The sequence below is a fragment of the Blennius ocellaris genome, assembly GCF_963422515.1.
Source record: "Blennius ocellaris genome assembly, chromosome: 19".
Classification (NCBI taxonomy): Eukaryota; Metazoa; Chordata; class Actinopteri; order Blenniiformes; family Blenniidae; genus Blennius; species Blennius ocellaris.
Window position 1 is genome coordinate 2,731,727 of NC_137668.1, and position 26,091 is coordinate 2,757,817.

The following is a 26,091-nucleotide window of genomic DNA, read 5'->3' on the forward strand; positions in this document are numbered from 1 at the left end:
GAAGATGCTTTATATTCTGGATATTAGAGGAGGAAGATGCTTTATAATCTGGATGTTAGAGGAGGAAGATGCTTTATAATCTGGATATTAGAGGAGGAAGATGCTCTATAATCTGGATGTTAGAGGAGGAAGATGCTTTATAATCTGGATGTTAGAGGAGGAAGATGCTCTATAATCTGGATGTTAGAGGAGGAAGATGCTCTATAATCTGGATGTTAGAGGAGAAAGATGCTCTATAATCTGGATGTTAGAGGAGGAAGGTGTTGTATAATCTGGATGTTAGAGGAGGAAGATGCTTTATAATCTGGATGTTAGAGGAGGAAGATGCTCTATAATCTGGATGTTAGAGGAGGAAGATGCTCTATAATCTGGATGTTAGAGGAGGAAGATGGTGTATAATCTGATGTTAGAGGAGGAACATGCTCTATAATCTGGATGTTAGAGGAGGAAGATGCTATATAATCTGGATGTTAGAGGAGGAAGATGCCTTATAATCGAGATATTAGAGGAGGGAGATGCTTTATAATCTGGATGTTAGAGGAGGAAGATGCTTTATAATCTGGATGTTTGAGGAGGAAGATGCTTTATAATCTGGATGTTAGAGGAGGAAGATGCTTTATAATCTGGATATTAGAGGAGGAAGATGCTCTATAATCCTGATGTTTGAGGAGGAAGATGCTTTATATTCTGGATATTAGAGGAGGAAGATGCTTTATAATCTGGATGTTAGAGGAGGAAGATGCTTTATAATCTGGATATTAGAGGAGGAAGATGCTCTATAATCTGGATGTTAGAGGAGGAAGATGCTTTATAATCTGGATGTTAGAGGAGGAAGATGCTCTATAATCTGGATGTTAGAGGAGGAAGATGCTCTATAATCTGGATGTTAGAGGAGGAAGATGCTCTATAATCTGGATGTTGGAGGAGGAAGATGCTTTATAATCTGGATGTTAGAGGAGGAAGATGCTCTGTAATCTGGATGTTAGAGGAGGAAGATGCTCTATAATCTGGATGTTAGAGGAGGAAGGTGTTGTATAATCTGGATGTTAGAGGAGGAAGATGCTTTATAATCTGGATGTTAGAGGAGGAAGATGCTTTATAATCTGGATATTAGAGGAGGAAGATGCTTTATAATCTGGATGTTAGAGGAGGAAGATGCTTTATAATCTGGATGTTAGAGGAGGAAGATGCTTTATAATCTGGATGTTAGAGGAGGAAGGTGTTGTATAATCTGGATGTTAGAGGAGGAAGATGCTTTATAATCTGGATGTTAGAGGAGGAAGATGCTTTATAATCTGGATGTTAGAGGAGGAAGATGCTTTATAATCTGGATGTTAGAGGAGGAAGGTGTTGTATAATCTGGATGTTAGAGGAGGAAGATGCTTTATAATCTGGATGTTAGAGGAGGAAGATGCTTTATAATCTGGATGTTAGAGGAGGGAGATGCTTTATAATCTGGATGTTAGAGGAGGAAGATGCTTTATAATCTCGATGTTAGAGGAGGAAGATGCTTTATAATCTGGATGTTAGAGGATGAAGATGCTTTATAATCTGGATGTTAGAGGAGGAAGGTGTTGTATAATCTGGATGTTAGAGGAGGAAGATGCTTTATAATCTGGATGTTAGAGGAGGAAGGTGTTGTATAATCTGGATGTTAGAGGAGGAAGATGCTTTATAATCTGGATGTTAGAGGAGGAAGATGCTTTATAATCTGGATGTTAGAGGAGGAAGATGCTTTATAATCTGGATGTTAGAGGAGGAAGGTGTTGTATAATCTGGATGTTAGAGGAGGAAGATGCTTTATAATCTGGATGTTAGAGGAGAAAGATGCTCTATAATCTGGATGTTAGAGGAGGAAGGTGTTGTATAATCTGGATGTTAGAGGAGGAAGATGCTTTATAATCTGGATGTTAGAGGAGGAAGATGCTCTATAATCTGGATGTTAGAGGAGGAAGATGCTCTATAATCTGGATGTTAGAGGAGGAAGATGGTCCATAAACTGGATGTTAGAGGAGGAATATGCTGTATAATCTGATGTTAGAGGAGGAACATGCTCTATAATCTGGATGTTAGAGGAGGAAGATGCTATATAATCTGGATGTTAGAGGAGGAAGATGCCTTATAATCGAGATATTAGAGGAGGGAGATGCTTTATAATCTGGATGTTAGAGGAGGAAGATGCTTTATAATCTGGATGTTAGAGGAGGAAGATGCTTTATAATCTGGATGTTAGAGGAGGAAGATGCTTTATAATCTGGATATTAGAGGAGGAAGATGCTCTATAATCCTGATGTTTGAGGAGGAAGATGCTTTATATTCTGGATATTAGAGGAGGAAGATGCTTTATAATCTGGATGTTAGAGGAGGAAGATGCTTTATAATCTGGATATTAGAGGAGGAAGATGCTCTATAATCTGGATGTTAGAGGAGGAAGATGCTTTATAATCTGGATGTTAGAGGAGGAAGATGCTCTATAATCTGGATGTTAGAGGAGGAAGATGCTCTATAATCTGGATGTTAGAGGAGGAAGATGCTCTATAATCTGGATGTTGGAGGAGGAAGATGCTTTATAATCTGGATGTTAGAGGAGGAAGATGCTCTGTAATCTGGATGTTAGAGGAGGAAGATGCTCTATAATCTGGATGTTAGAGGAGGAAGGTGTTGTATAATCTGGATGTTAGAGGAGGAAGATGCTTTATAATCTGGATGTTAGAGGAGGAAGATGCTTTATAATCTGGATATTAGAGGAGGAAGATGCTTTATAATCTGGATGTTAGAGGAGGAAGATGCTTTATAATCTGGATGTTAGAGGAGGAAGATGCTTTATAATCTGGATGTTAGAGGAGGAAGGTGTTGTATAATCTGGATGTTAGAGGAGGAAGATGCTTTATAATCTGGATGTTAGAGGAGGAAGATGCTTTATAATCTGGATGTTAGAGGAGGAAGATGCTTTATAATCTGGATGTTAGAGGAGGAAGGTGTTGTATAATCTGGATGTTAGAGGAGGAAGATGCTTTATAATCTGGATGTTAGAGGAGGAAGATGCTTTATAATCTGGATGTTAGAGGAGGAAGATGCTTTATAATCTCGATGTTAGAGGAGGAAGATGCTTTATAATCTGGATGTTAGAGGAGGAAGGTGTTGTATAATCTGGATGTTAGAGGAGGAAGATGCTTTATAATCTGGATGTTAGAGGAGGAAGATGCTTTATAATCTGGATGTTAGAGGAGGAAGATGCTTTATAATCTGGATGTTAGAGGAGGAAGATGCTTTATAATCTGGATGTTAGAGGAGTAAGATGCTTTATAATCTGGATGTTAGAGGAGTAAGATGCTTTATAATCTGGATGTTAGAGGAGGAAGATGCTTTATAATCTGGATGTTAGAGGAGGAAGATGCTTTATAATCTGGATGTTAGAGGAGGAAGGTGTTGTATAATCTGGATGTTAGAGGAGGAAGATGCTTTATAATCTGGATGTTAGAGGAGGAAGATGCTTTATAATCTGGATGTTAGAGGAGGAAGGTGTTGTATAATCTGGATGTTAGAGGAGGAAGATGCTTTATAATCTGGATGTTAGAGGAGGAAGATGCTTTATAATCTGGATGTTAGAGGAGGAAGGTGTTGTATAATCTGGATGTTAGAGGAGGGAGATGCTTTATAATCTGGATGTTAGAGGAGGAAGATGCTTTATAATCTGGATGTTAGAGGAGGAAGATGCTTTATAATCTGGATGTTAGAGGAGGAAGGTGTTGTATAATCTGGATGTTAGAGGAGGAAGATGCTTTATAATCTGGATGTTAGAGGAGGAAGATGCTTTATAATCTGGATGTTAGAGGAGGAAGATGCTTTATAATCTGGATGTTAGAGGAGGAAGATGCTTTATAATCTGGATGTTAGAGGAGGAAGGTGTTGTATAATCTGGATGTTAGAGGAGGAAGATGCTTTATAATCTGGATGTTAGAGGAGGAAGGTGTTGTATAATCTGGATGTTAGAGGAGGAAGATGCTTTATAATCTGGATGTTAGAGGAGGAAGATGCTTTATAATCTGGATGTTAGAGGAGGAAGATGCTTTATAATCTGGATGTTAGAGGAGGAAGGTGTTGTATAATCTGGATGTTAGAGGAGGAAGATGCTTTATAATCTGGATGTTAGAGGAGGAAGATGCTTTATAATCTGGATGTTAGAGGAGGAAGATGCTTTATAATCTGGATGTTAGAGGAGGAAGGTGTTGTATAATCTGGATGTTAGAGGAGGAAGATGCTTTATAATCTGGATGTTAGAGGAGGAAGATGCTTTATAATCTGGATGTTAGAGGAGGAAGATGCTTTATAATCTGGATGTTAGAGGAGGAAGATGCTTTATAATCTGGATGTTAGAGGAGGAAGATGCTTTATAATCTGGATGTTAGAGGAGGAAGGTGTTGTATAATCTGGATGTTAGAGGAGGAAGATGCTTTATAATCTGGATGTTAGAGGAGGAAGATGCTTTATAATCTGGATGTTAGAGGAGGAAGATGCTTTATAATCTGGATGTTAGAGGAGGAAGATGCTTTATAATCTGGATGTTAGAGGAGGAAGATGCTTTATAATCTGGATGTTAGAGGAGGAAGATGCTTTATAATCTGGATGTTAGAGGAGGAAGATGCTTTATAATCTGGATGTTAGAGGAGGAAGATGCTTTATAATTTGGATGTTAGAGGAGGAAGGTGTTGTATAATCTGGATGTTAGAGGAGGAAGATGCTTTATAATCTGGATGTTAGAGGAGGAAGATGCTTTATAATCTGGATATTAGAGGAGGAAGATGCTTTATAATCTGGATGTTAGAGGAGGAAGATGCTTTATAATCTGGATGTTAGAGGAGGAAGATGCTTTATAATCTGGATGTTAGAGGAGGAAGGTGTTGTATAATCTGGATGTTAGAGGAGGAAGATGCTTTATAATCTGGATGTTAGAGGAGGAAGATGCTTTATAATCTGGATGTTAGAGGAGGAAGATGCTTTATAATCTGGATGTTAGAGGAGGAAGGTGTTGTATAATCTGGATGTTAGAGGAGGAAGATGCTTTATAATCTGGATGTTAGAGGAGGAAGATGCTTTATAATCTGGATGTTAGAGGAGGGAGATGCTTTATAATCTGGATGTTAGAGGAGGAAGATGCTTTATAATCTCGATGTTAGAGGAGGAAGATGCTTTATAATCTGGATGTTAGAGGAGGAAGATGCTTTATAATCTGGATGTTAGAGGAGGAAGGTGTTGTATAATCTGGATGTTAGAGGAGGAAGATGCTTTATAATCTGGATGTTAGAGGAGGAAGGTGTTGTATAATCTGGATGTTAGAGGAGGAAGATGCTTTATAATCTGGATGTTAGAGGAGGAAGATGCTTTATAATCTGGATGTTAGAGGAGGAAGATGCTTTATAATCTGGATGTTAGAGGAGGAAGGTGTTGTATAATCTGGATGTTAGAGGAGGAAGATGCTTTATAATCTGGATGTTAGAGGAGGAAGATGCTTTATAATCTGGATGTTAGAGGAGGAAGATGCTTTATAATCTGGATGTTAGAGGAGGAAGATGCTTTATAATCTGGATGTTAGAGGAGTAAGATGCTTTATAATCTGGATGTTAGAGGAGGAAGATGCTTTATAATCTGGATGTTAGAGGAGGAAGATGCTTTATAATCTGGATGTTAGAGGAGGAAGGTGTTGTATAATCTGGATGTTAGAGGAGGAAGATGCTTTATAATCTGGATGTTAGAGGAGGAAGATGCTTTATAATCTGGATGTTAGATGAGGGAGATGCTTTATAATCTGGATGTTAGAGGAGGAAGATGCTTTATAATCTGGATGTTAGAGGAGGAAGATGCTTTATAATCTGGATGTTAGAGGAGGAAGGTGTTGTATAATCTGGATGTTAGAGGAGGGAGATGCTTTATAATCTGGATGTTAGAGGAGGAAGATGCTTTATAATCTGGATGTTAGAGGAGGAAGATGCTTTATAATCTGGATGTTAGAGGAGGAAGGTGTTGTATAATCTGGATGTTAGAGGAGGAAGATGCTTTATAATCTGGATGTTAGAGGAGGAAGATGCTTTATAATCTGGATGTTAGAGGAGGAAGATGCTTTATAATCTGGATGTTAGAGGAGGAAGATGCTTTATAATCTGGATGTTAGAGGAGGAAGGTGTTGTATAATCTGGATGTTAGAGGAGGAAGATGCTTTATAATCTGGATGTTAGAGGAGGAAGGTGTTGTATAATCTGGATGTTAGAGGAGGAAGATGCTTTATAATCTGGATGTTAGAGGAGGAAGATGCTTTATAATCTGGATGTTAGAGGAGGAAGATGCTTTATAATCTGGATGTTAGAGGAGGAAGGTGTTGTATAATCTGGATGTTAGAGGAGGAAGATGCTTTATAATCTGGATGTTAGAGGAGGAAGATGCTTTATAATCTGGATGTTAGAGGAGGAAGATGCTTTATAATCTGGATGTTAGAGGAGGAAGGTGTTGTATAATCTGGATGTTAGAGGAGGAAGATGCTTTATAATCTGGATGTTAGAGGAGGAAGATGCTTTATAATCTGGATGTTAGAGGAGGAAGATGCTTTATAATCTGGATGTTAGAGGAGGAAGATGCTTTATAATCTGGATGTTAGAGGAGGAAGATGCTTTATAATCTGGATGTTAGAGGAGGAAGATGCTCTCCACCTCTTCATGGATCATTCACATCTCACATCACACACAGAGCCACACAGAGACAAGAGCACTCACTCTGGAACAAACAAAAGAACAGATATAAAACCAGCGAGTCAGTCGGGGGTCAAATCTAATTGTTCCAATATCAAGGTGAACTTTATTGTCCCACAGACACAAGTTACGATCCAACCAATACACACAATAAACAACCTGACTCTACATTTTAATGAGTGACTGGCACCGACGCACAAAGGATTGTGTAAGGAGAGATTCAATAAAACAATAAAATGTTCTCATAAAAGTGTGATTGAGGTTAATATATTGTGAAAAACAAAACGACAAAAACATGCAGTGATTTGCTTTTTTTTTTATGACATGGCGCCCGGTTAAAATGAAACCCGGTCGTGTTGCACAATGTTCTGTTTGTCCTCACGATGTGAAACTGGTCTGACTGATGCTCACAAAGACAAACCCTCTGTGGAAAACTGCTCTGCTCCTCATGTCTGTGGAAAACTGCTCTGCTCCTCATGTCTGTGGAAAACTGCTCTGCTCCTCATGTCTGTGGACAAGCAGTGACTCACCAATGTTGGTTTGTTCCCTCAGAGTGTGGCCGTGGACCTGAAGCATCCCCGAGGAGCCCACACCATCCAGCAGGTAACGCTCAGCTTCCTCCAACAGCAGACATTGAGGGCTGCAGCTGATGTAGTTTACACGTTGGGCCACTAGTGGGTGCTGTTGTTTGTCTTTGTAATGAAACCACACACACAGAACAACATGCTATAAACACTAACAATATGAGAACATTCTCGTGAAAAAGTTGGATTGTTATTACGGTGACTATCAAAATAAAAGTACCAAGTCCCAGGAGAATATGGACCGGGACTCATGACACTCTGGAGGAAACTTTGTTCTTATTGTCTTTACTGAGCATGTGCAGAACAAATATTAAGTACGGTTGTGGTGCTCATGCTCAGTAGTAGCAGTTCAGAAAAGTTTTCTGCCATTTTTCAAACAGAGACAGTGTTGGGAGTGTTTTCAAAACGTTGCATATCCCCCTTTTTCTTGTTGCATTTCCCCCTTTTTCATGGAGAAAGAGTTTTTTCAAAAACTTGTTTCCCCTCATTTCCATGGAAACAGAGTTCAAGTGTTTTCAAAAAGTTGTGTTTTCTCCAGTTTCCCATGGAGAGGGAGCATTTCCAAAAAGTTGTTTTTCACCGTTTCCATGGAGACAGATTGGGAGTTTTAAAAAAAAGATGTCTTTCCCCCATTTTCATGTAGACGGAGCACTTTTGAAAAGTTGTTTTTCCCCATTTCCATGGAGATGGAGTCCGTGGGTTTTCAAAAAGTTGTGTTTTATCTGTTTTGACTGAGCATTTTTTAAAAGTTGCATTTTCCCCCCGTTGCCATGGAAACAGAATGAGAGTGTTTTCAAAAAGTTGTGTTTCCCCCTTTCTCTTGTAAAGAGAGCAATTTTGATAAGTTGCTTTCTCCCCCCCGGCCCCCCCAATTTCCACAGAGACAGAATGGACGTGTTTTCAAAAAGTTGTGTTTCTCCCCTTTTTCACGTACAGTGTTTTTGAAAAGTTGCATTTACCCCTAATTTCCACAGAGATGGAGCATTTTTGAAAAATTGCATTTCTCCCTGTTTCCTCAGAAACAGACTGGGAACATTTTCAAAAAGTTGAATTCCCCCCCCACCTCACTCCGTTCCCAAGGAGATGGAGTGAGAGTAGTTTGGAAAAGCTGTTCCCACTCTGTTTCCATTGAGAAGGGATCAGAATGTTTTCAAAAATTTGCCTTTCCCCCATTTTTATTGAGGAGTGTTCTCGAAATATCTTACTTTGGGGGTCATTTTCCCAAAAAGTTGCATTTTCAGTGACTAAACATCGTTGATAAAATTAACCGTGGTGTGTGTGTGTGTGTGTGTGTGTGTGTGTGTGTGTGTGTGTGTGTGTGTGTGTGTGTGTGTGTGTGTCAGCTGGCATCAGTGTGTGACGTGCTGCTGGAGAACTTCTTGCCCGGGAAGCTGCAGGCTCTGGGTTTGGGCTTCGAGCAGCTGAGCAGTTTGAACCCTGGCCTCGTCTTCTGCTCCATCTCAGGTACCGACTCCGTCACGACTCCACTCCATCACGTCGCCGACATCTGTACGTCTTCTCACATCGTGTTGATGGTTCGAGGCAATTTATGAACATTTGTATCGCGTCTCATATTGAACTTTGCGTATTTCTCCGTAACGTATGCCGGAGGGTCAAGTCTGTACGGATCCACCAAGAATCAGACGTGATCCAAGTTTAGATTCCCGGCCAGAAACATAGACAGTGTTTTTTAAAGTCCAAGTGCTTAAAAAAATGTGAAGCTGCTCATTAAGTGTGAGAAGTCCTCTCTTTCAGATCCCACTAAACGACATGCACATGTTTTCAGTTAGTTGTGCAATCCTTCCTTTGCTTCCTGCACTTCCTCATCCGGGCCACCAGATGGGGATGTATTCCACAGTAACGCCTCGTGTGAGGATTTATTGTCTTTCCTCCACTTCTTGATGGGTTTATTAAGGTGTGGACGGAGGGCTGCTTCCTCGGTTTTTATGCTGAGGCCTCTGATCTGCCCCAGGGTGTGTTTTTATGGGCTTTGGAGCAGAAAGAAAAGCCTCCTGTTGTGTGATTGTAGTTGAAAAGCTCTGTCTTGAAATACTTTCATGCAACTGATCGTGTTTTCTAAATGACTCAATAACTTGATTCCATTATGAATGAGATGGTTTTTACTCAAAAATACATATACTCTAAGGTATGCCATTTTAATTAAACATACTTACTCTTTTTTTTTTTTTTTTTGCATTCATTTTTTATGTATCATATTGTGGGGAACTTTAATATAATTTTGAAATCCATTTACTTTTCCATGAAACTACTTAAAACAAACTGAAAATAATAATAAAAATTATGAAAATCTCCCAAAGTGTTTCAATGTTTAGTAGGCTAACCAACGGCTCCGTTTTGTAGTACCACTATCTGCCACAAGATGGTGTGCAGTCAAACTTCTAAGCACTCTTTTCTCAGTTGAACAAAAGACAGCGCCACACTAAAGGTGTGTTCACATTCTCCTGTTTGGTCCAGACCAGAGTCTCTTCAGGGAAGAACCGTTTCATTTGGCCAACGGGAACACGCCCAGCAACTCTGGTCCACTTCTCCTTTAGCCTAGGAAACACTGGTGCTTCCTTTAGAGCCTCCTTTAGCCTAGGAAACACTGGTGCTTCCTTTAGAGCCTCCTTTAGCCTAGGAAACACCGATACTTCCTTTAGAGCCTCCTTTAGCCTAGGAAACACCGATGCTTCCTTTAGAGCCTCCTTTAGGCTAGGAAACACTGGTGCTTCCTTTAGAGCCTCCTTTAGCCTAGGAAACACTGGTGCTTCCTTTAGAGCCTCCTTTAGCCTAGGAAACACCGATGCTTCCTTTAGAGCCTCCTTTAGCATAGGAAACAACGATGCTTCCTTTAGAGCCTCCTTTAGCCTAGGAAACACTGGTGCTTCCTTTAGAGCCTCCTTTAGCCTAGGAAACACTGATGGTTCCTTTAGAGCTTCAATTAGCCTAGGAAACACTGGTGCTTCCTTTAGAGCCTCCTTTAGCCTAGGAAACACTGGTGCTTCCTTTAGAGCCTCCTTTAGCCTAGGAAACACCAATGCTTCCTTTAGTGCCTCCTTTAGCCTAGGAAACACTGATGCTTCCTTTAGAGCCTCCTTTAGCCTAGAAAACACTGATGCTTCCTTTAGAGCCTCCTTTAGCCCAGGAAACACTGATGCTTCCTTTAGAGCCTCCTTTAGCCTAGGAAACACTGATGCTTCCTTTAGAGCCTCCTTTAGCCTAGGAAACACTGATGCTTCCTTTAGAGCCTCCTTTAGCCTAGGAAACACTGATGCTTCCTTTAGAGCTTCCTTTAGCCTAGGAAACACCGATGCTTCCTTTAGAGCCTCCTTTAGCCTAGGAAACACCGATGCTTGCTTTAGTGCCTCCTTTAGCCTAGGAAACACCGATGCTTCCTTTAGAGCCTCCTTTAGCCTAGGAAACACCGATGCTTCCTTTAGAGCCTCCTTTAGCCTAGGAAACACTGGTTCTTCCTTTAGAGCCTCCTTTAGCCTAGGAAACACCGATGCTTCCTTTAGAGCCTCCTTTAGCCTAGGAAACATTGATGCTTCCTTTAGAGCCTCCTTTAGCCTAGGAAACACCGATGCTTCCTTTAGAGCCTCCTTTAACCTAGGAAACACCGATGCTTCCTTTAGAGCCTCCTTTAGTCTAGGAAACACAGATGCTTCCTTTAGAACCTCCTTTAGCCTAGGAAACATTGATGCTTCCTTTAGAGCCTCCTTTAGCCTAGGAAACACCGATGCTTCCTTTAGAGCCTCCTTTAACCTAGGAAACACCGATGCTTCCTTTAGAGCCTCCTTTAGTCTAGGAAACACAGATGCTTCCTTTAGAACCTCCTTTAGCCTAGGAAACATTGATGCTTCCTTTAGAGCCTCCTTTAGCCTAGGAAACACTGATGCTTCCTTTAGAGCCTCCTTTAGCCTAGGAAACACTGATGCTTCCTTTAGAGCCTCCTTTAGCCTAGGAAACACTGATGCTTCCTTTAGAGCCTCCTTTAGCCAAGGAAACACTGATGCTTCCTTTAGAGCCTCCTTTAGCCTCGGAAACACTGGTGCTTCCTTTAGAGCCTCCTTTAGCCTAGGAAACACTGGTGCTTCCTTTAGAGCCTCCTTTAGCCTAGGGAACACCAATGCTTCCTTTAGAGCCTCCTTTAGCATAGGAAACACCGATGCTTCCTTTAGAGCTTCCTTTAGCCTAGAAAACACTGATGCTTCCTTTAGAGCCTCCTTTAGCCTAGGAAACACTGATGCTTCCTTTAGAGCCTCCTTTAGCCTAGGAAACACTGATGCTTCCTTTAGAGCCTCCTTTAGCCTAGGAAACACTGATGCTTCCTTTAGAGCCTCCTTTAGCCTAGGAAACACTGATGCTTCCTTTAGAGCTTCCTTTAGCCTAGGAAACACTGATGCTTCCTTTAGAGCCTCCTTTAGCCTAGGAAACACCGATGCTTGCTTTAGTGCCTCCTTTAGCCTAGGAAACACCGATGCTTCCTTTAGAGCCTCCTTTAGCCTAGGAAACACCGATGCTTCCTTTAGAGCCTCCTTTAGCCTAGGAAACACTGGTTCTTCCTTTAGAGCCTCCTTTAGCCTAGGAAACACCGATGCTTCCTTTAGAGCCTCCTTTAGCCTAGGAAACATTGATGCTTCCTTTAGAGCCTCCTTTAGCCTAGGAAACACCGATGCTTCCTTTAGAGCCTCCTTTAACCTAGGAAACACCGATGCTTCCTTTAGAGCCTCCTTTAGTCTAGGAAACACAGATGCTTCCTTTAGAACCTCCTTTAGCCTAGGAAACATTGATGCTTCCTTTAGAGCCTCCTTTAGCCTAGGAAACACCAATGCTTCCTTTAGAGCCTCCTTTAACCAAGGAAACACCAATGCTTCCTTTAGAGCCTCCTTTAGCCTAGAAAACACTGATGCTTCCTTTAGAGCCTCCTTTAGCCTAGGAAACACTGATGCTTCCTTTAGAGCCTCCTTTAGCCTAGGAAACACTGATGCTTCCTTTAGAGCCTCCTTTAGCCTAGGAAACACTGGCGTCACCTAGTGTAAGTGTGGTCTGATTGTCAAAACAACATGATCGTCTTTCGCTAACTCCTTTTGGAAGCCTCCTCACTCCTTTACCGAGTCCCAGACTGTCTAACTCAGTCTAACCCTGTAACTCATTGTTTTATACCACAAGTAGCCTGAATAAAGAAGATCAGTTCCCACTGGAAATCACTTAAGCCCCGTCTCCACCGCACACAAGTGCCGGGACGGAGCGGAGCGGTACCGAGCGGTACGGAATAGAGACCCCGACCGAAATTTTGGGTGGCGTCCCCACTGCAGAGAGGAGCGTGAAAAGTGGGCGGGGCTTATGAGCTCCGCAGAAATGTGACATTATAACAGAAAAGAACGTCGTCAGATGTAGATCTTATGAATCCTCTGTTGTTGTTTAAATTCTCCACTTTGCACTGTTATTTTTTGCAGCGGAAAAAAAAAGAAGTTACTTTTTGCAGCAGTCATTTTTTGCAGCGGAGAGCTGCAGCACAACTTCCGTGTTTGTCGTGAGAGAGCGAGTCGCTCGGCCACTTGCCGGCGACTTGGAGCGACGTGCCCCGCACTCGAGCGCTGGGGGGCGGGGCAAGTGGCCGGAGCGTTCCCCCCGGTTGGCTGAGGCACAGACACGGGAGTCTGAGCTTTCTGCTCAAACGCAGGAGGTTCTCCACTCCGGCGCTGATCGCGGTCCGGCAGCTCAGCGCCGGAACACGGAGGCGCCGAGCTCCGAGCTCCTTTTCATGGCTTCCGCGGTCCGTCCCCGCGATAAAGCGCCACTGACCGCGGCTGAACAGAACGCTGACCGCCTCTGGAAAGCGGAGCTGCCGGAGCGCGGTCAGCGCCGGAGACGAAAACTCCAGACTCCGGTGTCCCGGACGCACATCAGCGCCACGGCCAGCGCTATGCTGCTAACAGAAAACTCCAACGCGATGCAAAGTCCCTCCCCCCGGTCTCCCCCTGCCTCAAGTCGCTCTTTCACCACAAACACTAAAGTTGAGCAGCAAAGAAAAGAAAATGAAAATAAAAACAACCAGTGCACAGCTGACCACACTGACAGCAGAGGATTCATCCGGCACATTAACATATTGAGGGCGTGTCGTAAATCACTGACCAATCAGCAGACAGCAGCTCAAACTCAGACCCGTTCCGTGGTCCTGGTACCCCAACGGAAGGGGAGCGGAAAAGTGGTCGCCTTTGGAGCGGTCTGGAGCGGTTTAGACCGCATTCCTGTGGTGACACGCGAACCGGAGCGGTTTAGACCGGTCTAGGCCGGTACTTTTTGTGCGGTGGAAACGGCGCTATTGTACCACATGAAGGTGGAGTTCATTACGCTACCACGCAGTTTGTCCTTGTGTCCAACTGGAAAAGAAGGAGATGCAGGTTCTGACGAGTTCTGAAGTTATTGGTGTAAAATGTGTATCCTGATATGATTAAAATGAAAAAAAAAAATTTAATCTAGGGATTCATATAAAAGATCGGGTTTGAACTTTTGATCAAAGAAACAAAGAAGAGTACCCCCGTGTAAAAGTAGAGCTCATTATTCCCTCATGGTTACGTGGATGTGGCAGAAACATCAGAGGACCGAGGACTGAACCCTGAGGTACACCACAGAGTGATAAAACTGCACTTCCAAGCCCAACGAGAAAGGCCGCGGCCCCTCGTCTGATCTCTGATTGGTCAAATCATTTCAGTGGAGCCAAACTGTGGTGGACACACCCACTGTCACAAACACACACGAGTAGAAACTTCAAAAAAGAAAGAAAACTAATGTTTTTTCCTGCGAAATGCTTCTTCACTTCTCTACAGTTTGTATATGAATCAGAGCAGTGGGTGAATAGAGGTTATAGATTATTAGTGGGGTTAGAAAACTAAACATAGTTGAGTTAAAGTAGAAGTTATTGCATCAAGTGAAGTTGCCACGTTCCAGGTGTCGTGAGACTGTAGCACCATAAAGTGCAGCCTGTTACACTGACAGGAGACAAAGGAATGAAACTAATAGGGGATGAAGTGACTCACTACTGCCCCCAATGTACAAATGTTGCACTTCAGAATAAATGTAACTGTAACTTTAAGGCCTTGTTTGTAAAAATCATCATCATTTGTCTTCCGCTTTCTACGGAGTCCACGTGTTTTGATAAAGTTCCATTGTACCCAGAAGGTCAAAGCATTTTCAAAAAGTCGCATTTTCTTGTTCATAAGGACTCGAAGCGCTCCCTAAAAGTTCTGTTTTCAAAACTTAGCTTTTTCCCATTTCCAGAGTCTAAGTGTTTTCGAAAAGTAGCACTTTCCTGTTTCTACAGAGTTGAAGCATTTTCAAAAAGCTCTGTTTTCAAAATATTTTGTTCTCAAAATGTTGCTTTCTCCCGTTCCCACGGAGTCAAAGTGTTTTCAAAAAGTCGCATTATCACATAAGTCCAACAATGAAAAACTATGTTTCAAGTGAAAATGCATCATTTTTGCATTTTCCCATTTCCACCGAGTCAAAGCTTTTTCAAAAAGTTGTAATTCCCCATTTCCATTGTTTTTATGTTTTCCCCCTTTTCCCAAGGAGTGGAAGCATTTTGAAAAAGCTGTGTTTTCAAAAAGTTGCATTTTTCCCCTGTTAAAACAGAGTTGACGCAATTTCAGAAAGTTGGGTTTTCTTATTTCCATAGAGTTGAAGTGATTTTAGAAAGTTGTGTTTTCAAAAAGTTGTTTTCCCGTTTCCAGAGTTGAAGCAATTTTAGAAAGTTGTGTTTTCAAAAAGTTGTGTTTTCCTGTTTCTGGAGTTGAAGCAATTTTAGAAAGTTGTGTTTTCAAAAAATTGTTTCCCTGTTTCTAGAGTTGAAGCGATTTTCGAAAGTTGTGTTTTCAAAAAGTTGTGTTTTCCTGCTTCCACAGATTTGAAGGGATTTTAGAAAGTTGTGTTTTCAGTAAGTCGTGTTTTCCTGTTAACACAAAGTTGAAGCATTTTCAAAAAGTTGTCTTTTCCGTAGTTTCCACTGAGTGAAAGCGTTTTCAGCAGTTCCAAATTCAATCTAACCAAAAATGCTTCAAACGTTTTTCAGTCGTAATTGTTATTTCTCGAACCTCAAAGAGTCATGGTATGGAACTTGGTTCCACCATTATAAAAGAATCTCCATGGAGTCGAAGTGTTTTTAAAAAAAATCTGGTTTTCAGTTGCTCTGAACACCGTTGTGTAAACAGGGTCTGATCCTCACCCTGATGTCTGAACCTCGTCTGAATTCTGCAGAGTTAAAACAAAATCGTCCTCTTGAGTCGTCGCTCACTTTTCTGTGAAGCCTCACAGTTTTCATAACTTTGTTCCTGCACGTTGCTCAAATGTCATATTTAACGTTTATATAACGTTCCCTCTGACTCCCAACTTCAACCTCAACTTCCCACTTTCACTGTTAATCCAGGTTCTCTTTCAGACCTCACTCATCATCGCTAACGATGTTCCTGCACGCAGCCTGCCTCTGTTGACTTCCTGTAGCTTTCAAAATAAAAGCTGGCCGTGAAAAAGGTTTTTTTTTTTTTTTTTTTTCAAGGAATTTGTAATTTCCCACTTCCCTCTTACTCAAGAACCCACCACTGAACACGTTTGGTTCTTGTTTCATTCAAAGGATAATTTAAATCTATTTAATTGACTGAAATATAAATCTTTACAGGGTTTTTTGATTATTTAAAAAAACTATAAATTTATAGGACTTTTTTTCTTTAGGATATATTTGAAAAAGATGTTTATAGTTTTATATGAACAAAAAAGGAACAATCACAGCTAATATTGAAATTGAATAAGAATTCAATTAAATCACATACATATAAAAATATTAGAAATGTTACAAATATTTTGAAATTGTTTGCATGAAGTTGAATCATACACAAATAATTAATAATCATATTGGAAAATAATGATATAGAAATTGCATTTACAGCAAATACAATAAAAGTTACTTAAGTTATATCTACTATCGTTGTAATAAGTAGCTTTATATTTTTCTGTATGTATTCACATTATTTTAAAATTGTACACCGCAAATTTCACCGTAAAAAAACTGTCATTATTATACATGATGTTTTGTGGCAATGTTTTGGTCAATTCGGTAAAATTTCAAGGTTTACATGGCAATGTTTTGAAAACTATGTCTGCTGCCATGGAAACGGCAGAAATACTGAAAATATTGTAGTTTCATGTTGGATCATGAGTTGGCGCTGTTGGTTGTGTTATAAACATTAACAGTAGGAGAACGCGGACATTCTAGTGGACAGACGAAGTTGGATTGTTATTATGGTGACTCAATTATTTGTGTCCATGGCGACGGAATCGGCGCAATTTTCAAAAAGTTGCTTTTCTAGTGACTCCGTTATGTCGTGAATACAGACCTACAATACGCTACAAATGTTTTTCCGCTTTCACTTAAAACGTTGTTGTATAATCGGCCCTTATTTGACATAATTTTGACGTGCGTTGTTTCAATTTTTGTTTCACCAAAACAGAAGTACAAGGTTTTTTCACGAGAACATGGACTTATGGGAGTTCTGTGTTTATACTGTGTATCATTGGAGGAGCCTTAATCTGTTTAAATCCTCACCGTTTGTTCTTATTTGGGTCGAGGATCGAACAACATTGATCTAAATTAAGAAAAGCGAATAAAATGAAATATAAAAATGTATATTTTGTGTGATTCTAGTGACAAAGATTTAAAGGGGCGGGATTAAAAAAGTTAAACTTCTTCCGACCCCCTTTTGGAACATGTTTGGAGTGCGTGTCATGTGAAGTGTCTTGTGTTTCTTACATGTTTGGAAATAAATAAATATATATAAATAACAATAAAAAAAAAAAAATCACATCTAGGAAAAATTTATTTTCCCAAGGGGATTGCAAAAGGTTCGCTCAAATCCCGCTATTTATTTTTTGACGTTCCTCAACATTTATGTAGATTTGTGGATAATTCAATTATTTTTTGTCATTTTTATTATTTTCATTTCCTTTTTGTCCTCCCCTTTTTCCTCTTTCTGTTCTCGCTTTAGCACGACGCTCACATATTCATCCTCCTCTCCTTCAGTTAAAAAAATAATAGAAGGACTACATTACCCGGGAGGCGTCATTAAGCAGCAGCAGCTGGACACGGGGAGCAGATTTATGGTCTGATTTCATCCCGAGCTGGACGCTGCTCAGATTGATTCACCAAAAATCTGCACTTCCTGTCAGCTTAATGAAAATGGAAAAAAAATCAAAGATGAATGTAAATCACACTGGACTTCGTGCTTCCTGAAGATGGATGGTTTTCACAGTGTGGACTGTTTTTAAAAGTATCAGTCAACTTCTCATCAAACGTCTTTTCCTCGATGGCGTTGTTTAAATATAAGGTCACATGTTTTGTCCTTCTCCCATTCCCTTCATTGTGAGGAGAAGTCACTAAAGAAATAGAGTTGAACATTGTCTGCGTATTAGTGGAACAGAATGTTGTGTCCATGCGGGAACATATTTTAGGAAAACTTTGATGGGCATAGGTTTAGTCCCTGAGGGATGCCACATGTTTCTATGGAAACCGTCTCTTTGTCTCTGGTTTGGCCAAAACATCACAGTGAAGACAAACCCAGGGAGACACAATGACTCACACACACACAACAACGAGCGTTAAGCAGAGTAACGTCAAAGAAAAGCGTCGTTTTCGCAGGTTAGGTGCTAGTTTATATTCTGGGGAGCAAGAACCACAAATTACAGATTGAGATTAGACGTTGTAAATATAAATGAGGTTGAAAAGATGGAGTTGAGTATCATCTGCATAGAAGTGCAAGTTGTTTTTCCCCCCCAACTGATAACGAGTGAAAAAAACCGGCAGAAAAAAAAACCGCAAAAAAAAACCTTAGGGGCCAAACATTGACCCGTGAGAAACACCTCTCGTGAACACTGCTATAAACCCACTTCAGACTATTACAATACGTGATGTACCTGGGGTACATCACAAGTTCATCTTTGTATTTGATGTATTTCATTGTATTTCATTCATTCAGAGCAACACTTTTGCTTTAAAGGCGACTTTTGCTGAACATAAAGATTGTAACAATGAGATGTTGTACAAGTTGTTTAAGGTTTTAAAGGGGTCATATTATGCAAAATTAACTCTCTAAAGGTTTTCCAGCAGTACTAATCGTCTCCATACCTGGAAAGACGCCCCCGAAGTGTAGAAAGTCTCTCCTCTCTCTCCCTGGCTTGTTCCAGGTTTTAAAAAGTGTGTTGCTCCAACCAGCCAATCAGAAATCAAACCCTACATAGTGTCATCAGAGGTTTAGCCAATCACAATCAAGGTAGGCTTCTCCCCTTTGACTCCTCCCACAATCAGCCAGCTCTGCACTGGCACATGGCACCACAAAAGGAAGTACTTCCTCCTCTTCTCAAGATGGGCATGTGTGGGCGGAGCCAGTCCAGCTCACACAGACTCAGCAGATTCTGAATGCAGCTCCTATGATCCGGACCCCAGGCTGGAAACAAGTTTCTTGGCCTAATACACCAAAATAAAATGTTCTGATTGGACGGGACATTGATCGGTACGGCGGCTCCTGAACCGTACGTTACTGTTTGGGTTGGACTCGATGCTCACCTGCTTTTTGATTTGTCCTTTCTGTAGGTCACATGTTTCCCTTTTACCCACTTGAACAGTGCATCTATTCCCCCGTTTGTATATAAGGTTTTACGATGAATGAATACTTGGAAAAAGACATGAGGAATGTTTTTCTGTCCTTGAGTCGCACTGATTCATGTGCAGGTGCTCGCAGCTCCGCTCAGTCTTTCCTCGCAGTTCAAATCATCATTTTTACAATCATTACATGCACTTTTTCTTTCATCTCCTTTGATGTGCAGCGAGTGCCGAGTTGGCACTCTTTAGGAAACCTCTCTGGTTGTTTAGTCAGAGCGGCAGACTCAACATGCAGCTGGAATGTGGCTTTCTTTCCTGGAAGAGGAGCCGCCAGGAGGCTGATGGTTTGATTCCCTGCTGAGTTTCGCTCTCAGCGAGGACACAAAGCAGTCTGCTGCCACTACAGTAATCATCTGCGTCTGTGTGTGTGTGTGTGTGTGTGTGTGTGTGTGTGTGTGTGTCCAGGTTATGGACAGACTGGTCCTCAGTCTCAGAGTCCAGGCTACGACTCCATCGTCTCGGCCACATCAGGAATGATGCACATCACGGGGCCAGAGGTCAGACTGTGTTCCATTTGACTGGATTATGATCTGTTGTTTCATCTCGTGGAGCCGATCCCGGCTAAATATGTGTGAATGTCACTACTGGACAGTTCACCAGTACAGTACAAAGCAAATACAGAGAGACGGACAGTCGCTGTCATTCACACAATTTGAAGACACTAATGAGCCTCAGACAGATGCTTCTTAAGTTTTGGACGAAACATTAGAACCCGGAGAGAGAACATGTTACCTCCACACAGATAATAACCTCAGTCTGTTCTATTCCATGCAACTTCTATTTTAGGGCAATTAAATTGTGGTGTACCTCAGGGTTTAGTACTCGCTCCCCTGTGATTTTCCTTAACATGACATTTGCACTTTTTCCCATATGGTACTCATCTCTATTTTTTTATATTAATTCCACTTACAGCATAACTTGTTTCCAGACATGAAAAGAAATCTGAAGTTGTTGTGAGTTGTTCTGATTGGCTCTCATAGATTTTGGTAAAAAAAAAAAAAAAAGTTCCACTTTATGCCATTTATGTTTTCCACATTATTCCTTGTCAAATGTCCACACTTCCAATTTTTTTATATCTGTTCTATAAATCACAGCTGAGCTTTGAAAGGTTGATATACAACACTTGTGTTTTTTATAGCGAGTAGGTTCACATCAGTTACTTCTCAGAAATACTGATGAACTGACATCACGGTCAAGATAGAGGTCAAAATACTAGTTTCATTGCCATGTTTCTGACGGTTTGCAAAACCATTGAATGTAAATAAAAATGAAAATGTGAATTCCAATATATTTGGATGAGAGCAGTGGCGTTCACTGTCACACCTCATGAATGTGTCCAAAATGGCTCAAAGTGTTGTGTTTTTCCCTTTTTAAAGGTGGTTTTGCATCTTTTCAAATATCATTGAACAGTTTTTCTTTGGTCATGTCCTGTAATTAGGTCGTTTCCTTCAATATTCAAACATAAATAGACGACTGTGTTGTGCAGCATTGCTCCCTCTCCTCCCATGATGCACTGGTTCTGCGTGCAGGGTGGCGAACCGGTGCGCCCGGGCGTCGCCATGACGGACTTGGCGACGGGCCTGTACGCACATGGAGCCATCATGGCGGCGCTGCTGCAGCGGCACAGGACGGGGAGAGGAGCACACATCGACTGCAACCTGCTGTCTTCGCAGGTACCAAGGAGAAAACACATTAAAACCTCAACATTCATCCACTGCAACATTAGTTTGGATCAAATTAGGGTTTTTTTTTTTTTATCTGGTTTTCTTTCTGTATGAAGTTCAACCAGGCCTCAGTGTGATCCACAAGCGTTCAACTTTTACCCAATCAGAGCAGCTCAACACTTCTGCAAATTATGTTTGTCTTTTGGTTATATGTTGAAAAACTGCTTTTTCTCTTGCCTTTTTCATCTTTCTTTTTTTTCCGTTTTGCTTCTTACCTGTTGCCACCGGTATGAAATGATTAACATTGTCAATCAATTGAAAACATTTATTGATTTATTGCAGTTTTTGTGAATTAATAGATTAATCACACATTTTAAAAATGTATTTGTCAAGCATGAATGCAGAGTTCAGGGAAACATAGCTTAATTTTGGACCTCGGACTGCAACTCGTTATTTTATGATGCAACACAAAGTGTTTCAATGTCCACAGGTGGAGAACCAATTAGATTAAACCATTAAATAAGTGAAAATTATCAATAAAATCAGATAAAACAAAGAGTTTTCTCAGATATACTTGTTTGTATCGCTGTAGTTCTATTAGCTATTGGATTCAGCCTTGCAGTACCAACTTTTACCTCAAGATGGTATCAGGAGTCACTTAAGCCAGTCCTTAAGACCTCCAAAGAATGGGTGGATTAAGGCGACATTTCAAGTGACAACGCATTGTTTTCGTTTCAGAAAAGTTTCGCATATACACAGCAATGTTTTGAAAACAATGTTCGTTTCCACAGAAACAGGAGAAACACTGACAATAATGTAGTTTTCATGCAAGGCCACCAGTGTGTGCTGTTGGTTGTTTTTTTTAATAATGAATACACACACACATGCAGCAGAAACCAATCTGCTCTAAACATTAACAACAGGAGAACACCAACATTCTAGTGGACAGACGACCAATTTAGATTGTTATTACGGTGACTGTCAAAATAAAAGTACCAGGAGAATATGGACTGGGAGTAATGACACTCTGGAGGAAGCTTTGTTCTGTTGGTCTCTACTGAGCATGTGCAGAAGAGCTGTTTACTCTAGCTGTTGTGCTCATGAGCAGTCGATGTATTTCAGAAAAGATTTGTTTCCCTGCCATTTAAATGGAGACACAGGGTGGGAGCATTTTCAAAAAGTTGTTTCCCCCCCATTTCTGTGGCAATGGAGCATTGTCAAAAAGTTCCACCTTGGGAGTAATTTTGAAAAAGTTGCATTTTCAGTGACTGAGTTGCGTTGACATGTAAACAGAAAACCAAAACACAACAAAAGTTTTGCATTTTCACTTGAAAAGTCATTTTACAGACACACCAAACAAAACTCGTTATATTGAATGAATCTGTTGAAGCTCTGCAACACATTTCATCAGAAAACCCAACCGGAGTTTCACCTTGAAGTCAATTATCACATAGACATTTTTTTTTTCTTGTTGTAGCAGCAGTTTACAATGTGTGTTGTTCAGTCTTGGCAGAAGTGAGCGTCTGAACGTAAACTGCTGATTCCTGCAGGAAAGTCTGAAGCAGTCGTCAATAATTCTGAGTTCAAACAAACTCTCTTCGTCCTTAAAAGTTTTGGGGGATTTACAGACAAATGGATGGGCCCTGTTTGGTTTGTTGGGTCGGGACGCACCACTTGTGTTTCAGTGTTTTAAATCTTGTGGTTTTAGTATCTTTCAAGCAGTTTTTCTTCTAAAGAGAAATTCAGTGTGAAAACCTTCCGGCCCGGTGTGATAACTGTGTTAGTGTGCTCTCGTGAGCACTAACCAGCACCATCCAGGCTGCGTCTCATTTATCGAATTTGATGGACTGATGTTGCTCAGCCCGACTTGGTTCAGGTGGATGGAGTTGAATAAATAAACAAAACATAATGGATAAAACATGACTCCACCACCAAACCGTGAAACCAAGCCTGCGATTGGTTTTCGGGGTCTCGATCCCTGCGGTCGACTCCTGGGGCTGCTACACATAAAAAAAAAGCAACCTCACAATCCTCCCCTCTGCCCGTGTCCCATCAGGCATTCCTGTATGAAGTTGCTGCGACCGCAGGCACGCTGGCTGCAGAAGGGAACAATGAATCCATGTGCAGGAGTTTAGTGCGGGGCGTCGGGGGAAATCTAACCGCTGCACGGCGTCCCCACGAGCTGCCTGCAGGCCCCGGAACAAAAAGTAAAAAACAACTCCCCCCCCCCCCCCCCAACCCAAGGCTGAAATGTCACAAGTCTCCCAAGTTAAAGCAGAAGGCCTTGTGGCTCATCGGGGAGTTGATGCCTTCATGAAGGACAGGATTTTCTGAGGAATGTGTTTAAACTTTAGGCTTTTTTCAACATAAATATTAATAACGCTTAAATTCCTACAAAATATTGAAACTCCTCATCTTTATATCTGCAGCAAAAGTAGCAGAAGTTAGCTTGACCCATTGAAAAGTATTGAAAGTTTCTACTTATCAACACTGCAATTTACAGAAGTTCCCTAAATGCCTTACCTGTGTATTATTAACAAATACATTAATACACAACTGTTCCCTGAATGTTCCATATGAAAACGCTATGATTTCCAGAGGGCCCTTGAAGGCCTCACACTTATTAAATGCTTCATATGCTGATAATGGGTAGACCTGATATTGGATGCTTTAATTTATTGATGTTCCCTTAACTCCTGACACTATCTGACCAGGGTTCAATGAACCCTATCAAGCTGCCATATTTGCGTTGTGATTTACAGATGTTCCTCAAATGCCTCACAGGCAGCCAATAGAGTCGTTACACCCCAACTTGCATTCATAGAAGCGCCAACATAAATGTGTCCCATGAACGCCTCACTCTCAATGCTACTTATAAATATTTTATATTAGGCTGTTGCAGGATGCTGTAAAATACAGATGTTCCCTGAACACCACACAAGGAGACAAGTGAAGGCCACTGTGGCGTTATAAGCTGAAATGTCCAGATGTGCCATGAACTTGTCAGTCGATGCTGCAGCTTCTTGGAGTAAAACACAATGACCCTATATTATTGAACATTTAGCTTTTTTTTTTAACCGTTGACCCAGTGGCTGCGCCGTCTTTTACGATTCTCTTGTAACCGATGGCTTTCAGTGTCGTTGAAGCTGTTGCGAGTCGACTGTCGGGTCTAATCTAAAGCGCTGCCGATGATCCGGGTTTTTTCGTTTCCCTCCCACATGTAGAGTCCTGGTCCTTTCCGTCCTCGCGCGGCTGGGCCCTGTTGTGGGCTTCCCCTTGTTCAAACACAGAATAATATCGGGTTCTCGGCGGAGCGCTGAGTGACGGCGCCACCCACCTGAGGACCGGGCCGACTCCGTTCCGTCACGTCAACATCCTTTCAGAGCGCCGCGACCTCCGCTGATGTTTCTGCTGGTCCTTCTAATCACACCCTTCCCCCTCTGTCGCGCTCCGTTTCCTTCAACATGCCTTGGAGATCACTGCAGAATTATGACATCTAAGAACCAAAGAGTCGACACAGTCAGCAGGTCCTCTGATGAAAGATAACATTTTGAAGCTTTTAGTCAGTTTGTAGCCACGAAGACGACTTGTCCTCCTTAGTTAAAAGATAAAAGAGTTTTATGGGTCAAAGCAGCTGGAAAACTTGGATATTATTCATACTGAAACACACATTTTTAGTGTAATATCTATGTAATAAAGACAATTTACATTGATGGAACCAGCTCAAGTACAAAACCCGAAGTGGACCAATGGTTGCAGGGCTTGAAAGGAATACATACCGGACTTTTCCGGCAGACTTCCTGTTGTTGTTTTCATTCTCTGTAGCAGTTTTTCCACAGTCTTTCCCCTCAGTGACCAATGTCTTACATGTTCTCAGCCCCATTAACATGTTTTTGATTGAAAACGGCAACCGTTTGGTGTGTGTTCATACTAGGAATCACTTTTTGAAATGGCCTCCAGAGTGCAACTCTTCGCAAAAGCTAAGAGAGAAAAGACAACTTCCTGAAAGTCTGATGACTGCTCATGAGCACTACGGTTTTAGTAAATATGTAAGCAGACTGACAGTCAGGCCGCGTTTACGCGACATTGTTTCAAGTAAATATGCATCATTTTTGGCATGTTCAATTCCAAACAGTTTTGCACTGACACAGTAATGTTTTGAAAACAATGTCACTTTACACGGAAACGGCAAAAGCACAGAAATCGATGATTTCACTTGCCAGGCCATGAGTTGGCGCTGTTGGTTGGTTCTTGCAATGAAACCACACACACACACACACACACACACACACACACACACACACACACACACACACACACACACACACACACACACACACACACACACACACACACACACACACACACACACACACACACACACACACACACACACACACACACACACACACACACACACACACACACACACACACACACACACACAGTTGGACAGAGACATTTCCTATGGCTGTGGTGTGCATGCGCAGTAGCAGTGTTTCACAATAGTTGCGTTTCCCCACCGTTTCCATGTAGATGGAGTCAGGGCATTGTTTCAAAAAGATCCACTCTGGGAGTCATTCTCAAAAAAGTTCCATTTTCAACACCATTGTCATGTAAACGAGTACCTGAAATACAAGAAAAGTTTTCCGTTTTGACTTGAAAACCTCACATTAAGAATTCAACACCACTTCTCCAACAAAGCGTCCATTTGCCATTATATACGACACTGTAACCGGCACACACGGCGACACATTTTTAACATACAGCAGATACTGAGTGGAGCTACACCATAAAGAAGTACAGTTTCAAGTGATTGTGAATCTTTTCTGAAGCAAAAATGGAAAAAAAAACATGTCAGTTTTCAGTGGACGGTTGTGTAGGCGTCGTGTCGACGTCTCTGCTCCAACTTAATAAATGACTTTCCATCAGGACTGTAATGAGCCTTTCATAAGAGTCAGGTGTGGAGCTGATAGACGTCTGACCCATGCAGGACGAACTACTGTGCTGCCGTATCAGATTGACGGGATCTTCCATTGGGGAAAATACAGGAATTCTAGTATTCAGCCAAGAATGGTAATTTAACATGAGGTAAAGCCACTTGTTTCATGAGCTTCGACACTCGTCGGTCCACCGTCCCAGTAGTTTATTAATATGTTTTTATGTACAAGACAGGAAGTCTGCTAGTCGACCAAACATCGCTCCTTGGCATGTGACAAGATATGTGCAGTGTGAGAGAATGACTGTAGATTAGATAGTGGAGGAAGATGCTCTATAATCTGGATGTTAGAGGAGGAAGATGCTCTATGATCTGGATGTTAGAGAAGGAATATGCTCTATGATCTGGATGTTAGAGGTGGAAGATGCTCTATAATCTGGATGTTAGTGGAGGA

At 41.4% G+C, this 26,091-nt stretch overlaps 1 protein-coding gene across 1 annotated transcript in view; it reads left to right on the forward strand.

Moving 5' to 3' along the window:
* The window catches only part of LOC308144165 (succinyl-CoA:glutarate CoA-transferase-like), a gene marked incomplete at both ends in the record, with an annotated part of 81,559 nt that overhangs the window by 11,426 nt on the left and 44,042 nt on the right, over positions 1 to 26,091 (forward strand). Inside the window, 4 exons of the mRNA XM_080515223.1 lie at positions 7,293 to 7,343; positions 8,668 to 8,788; positions 19,440 to 19,531; positions 20,564 to 20,707. Coding sequence (XP_080371349.1) covers positions 7,293 to 7,343; positions 8,668 to 8,788; positions 19,440 to 19,531; positions 20,564 to 20,707 — 408 coding nt within the window. The remainder of the gene's footprint in view (positions 1 to 7,292; positions 7,344 to 8,667; positions 8,789 to 19,439; positions 19,532 to 20,563; positions 20,708 to 26,091) is intronic.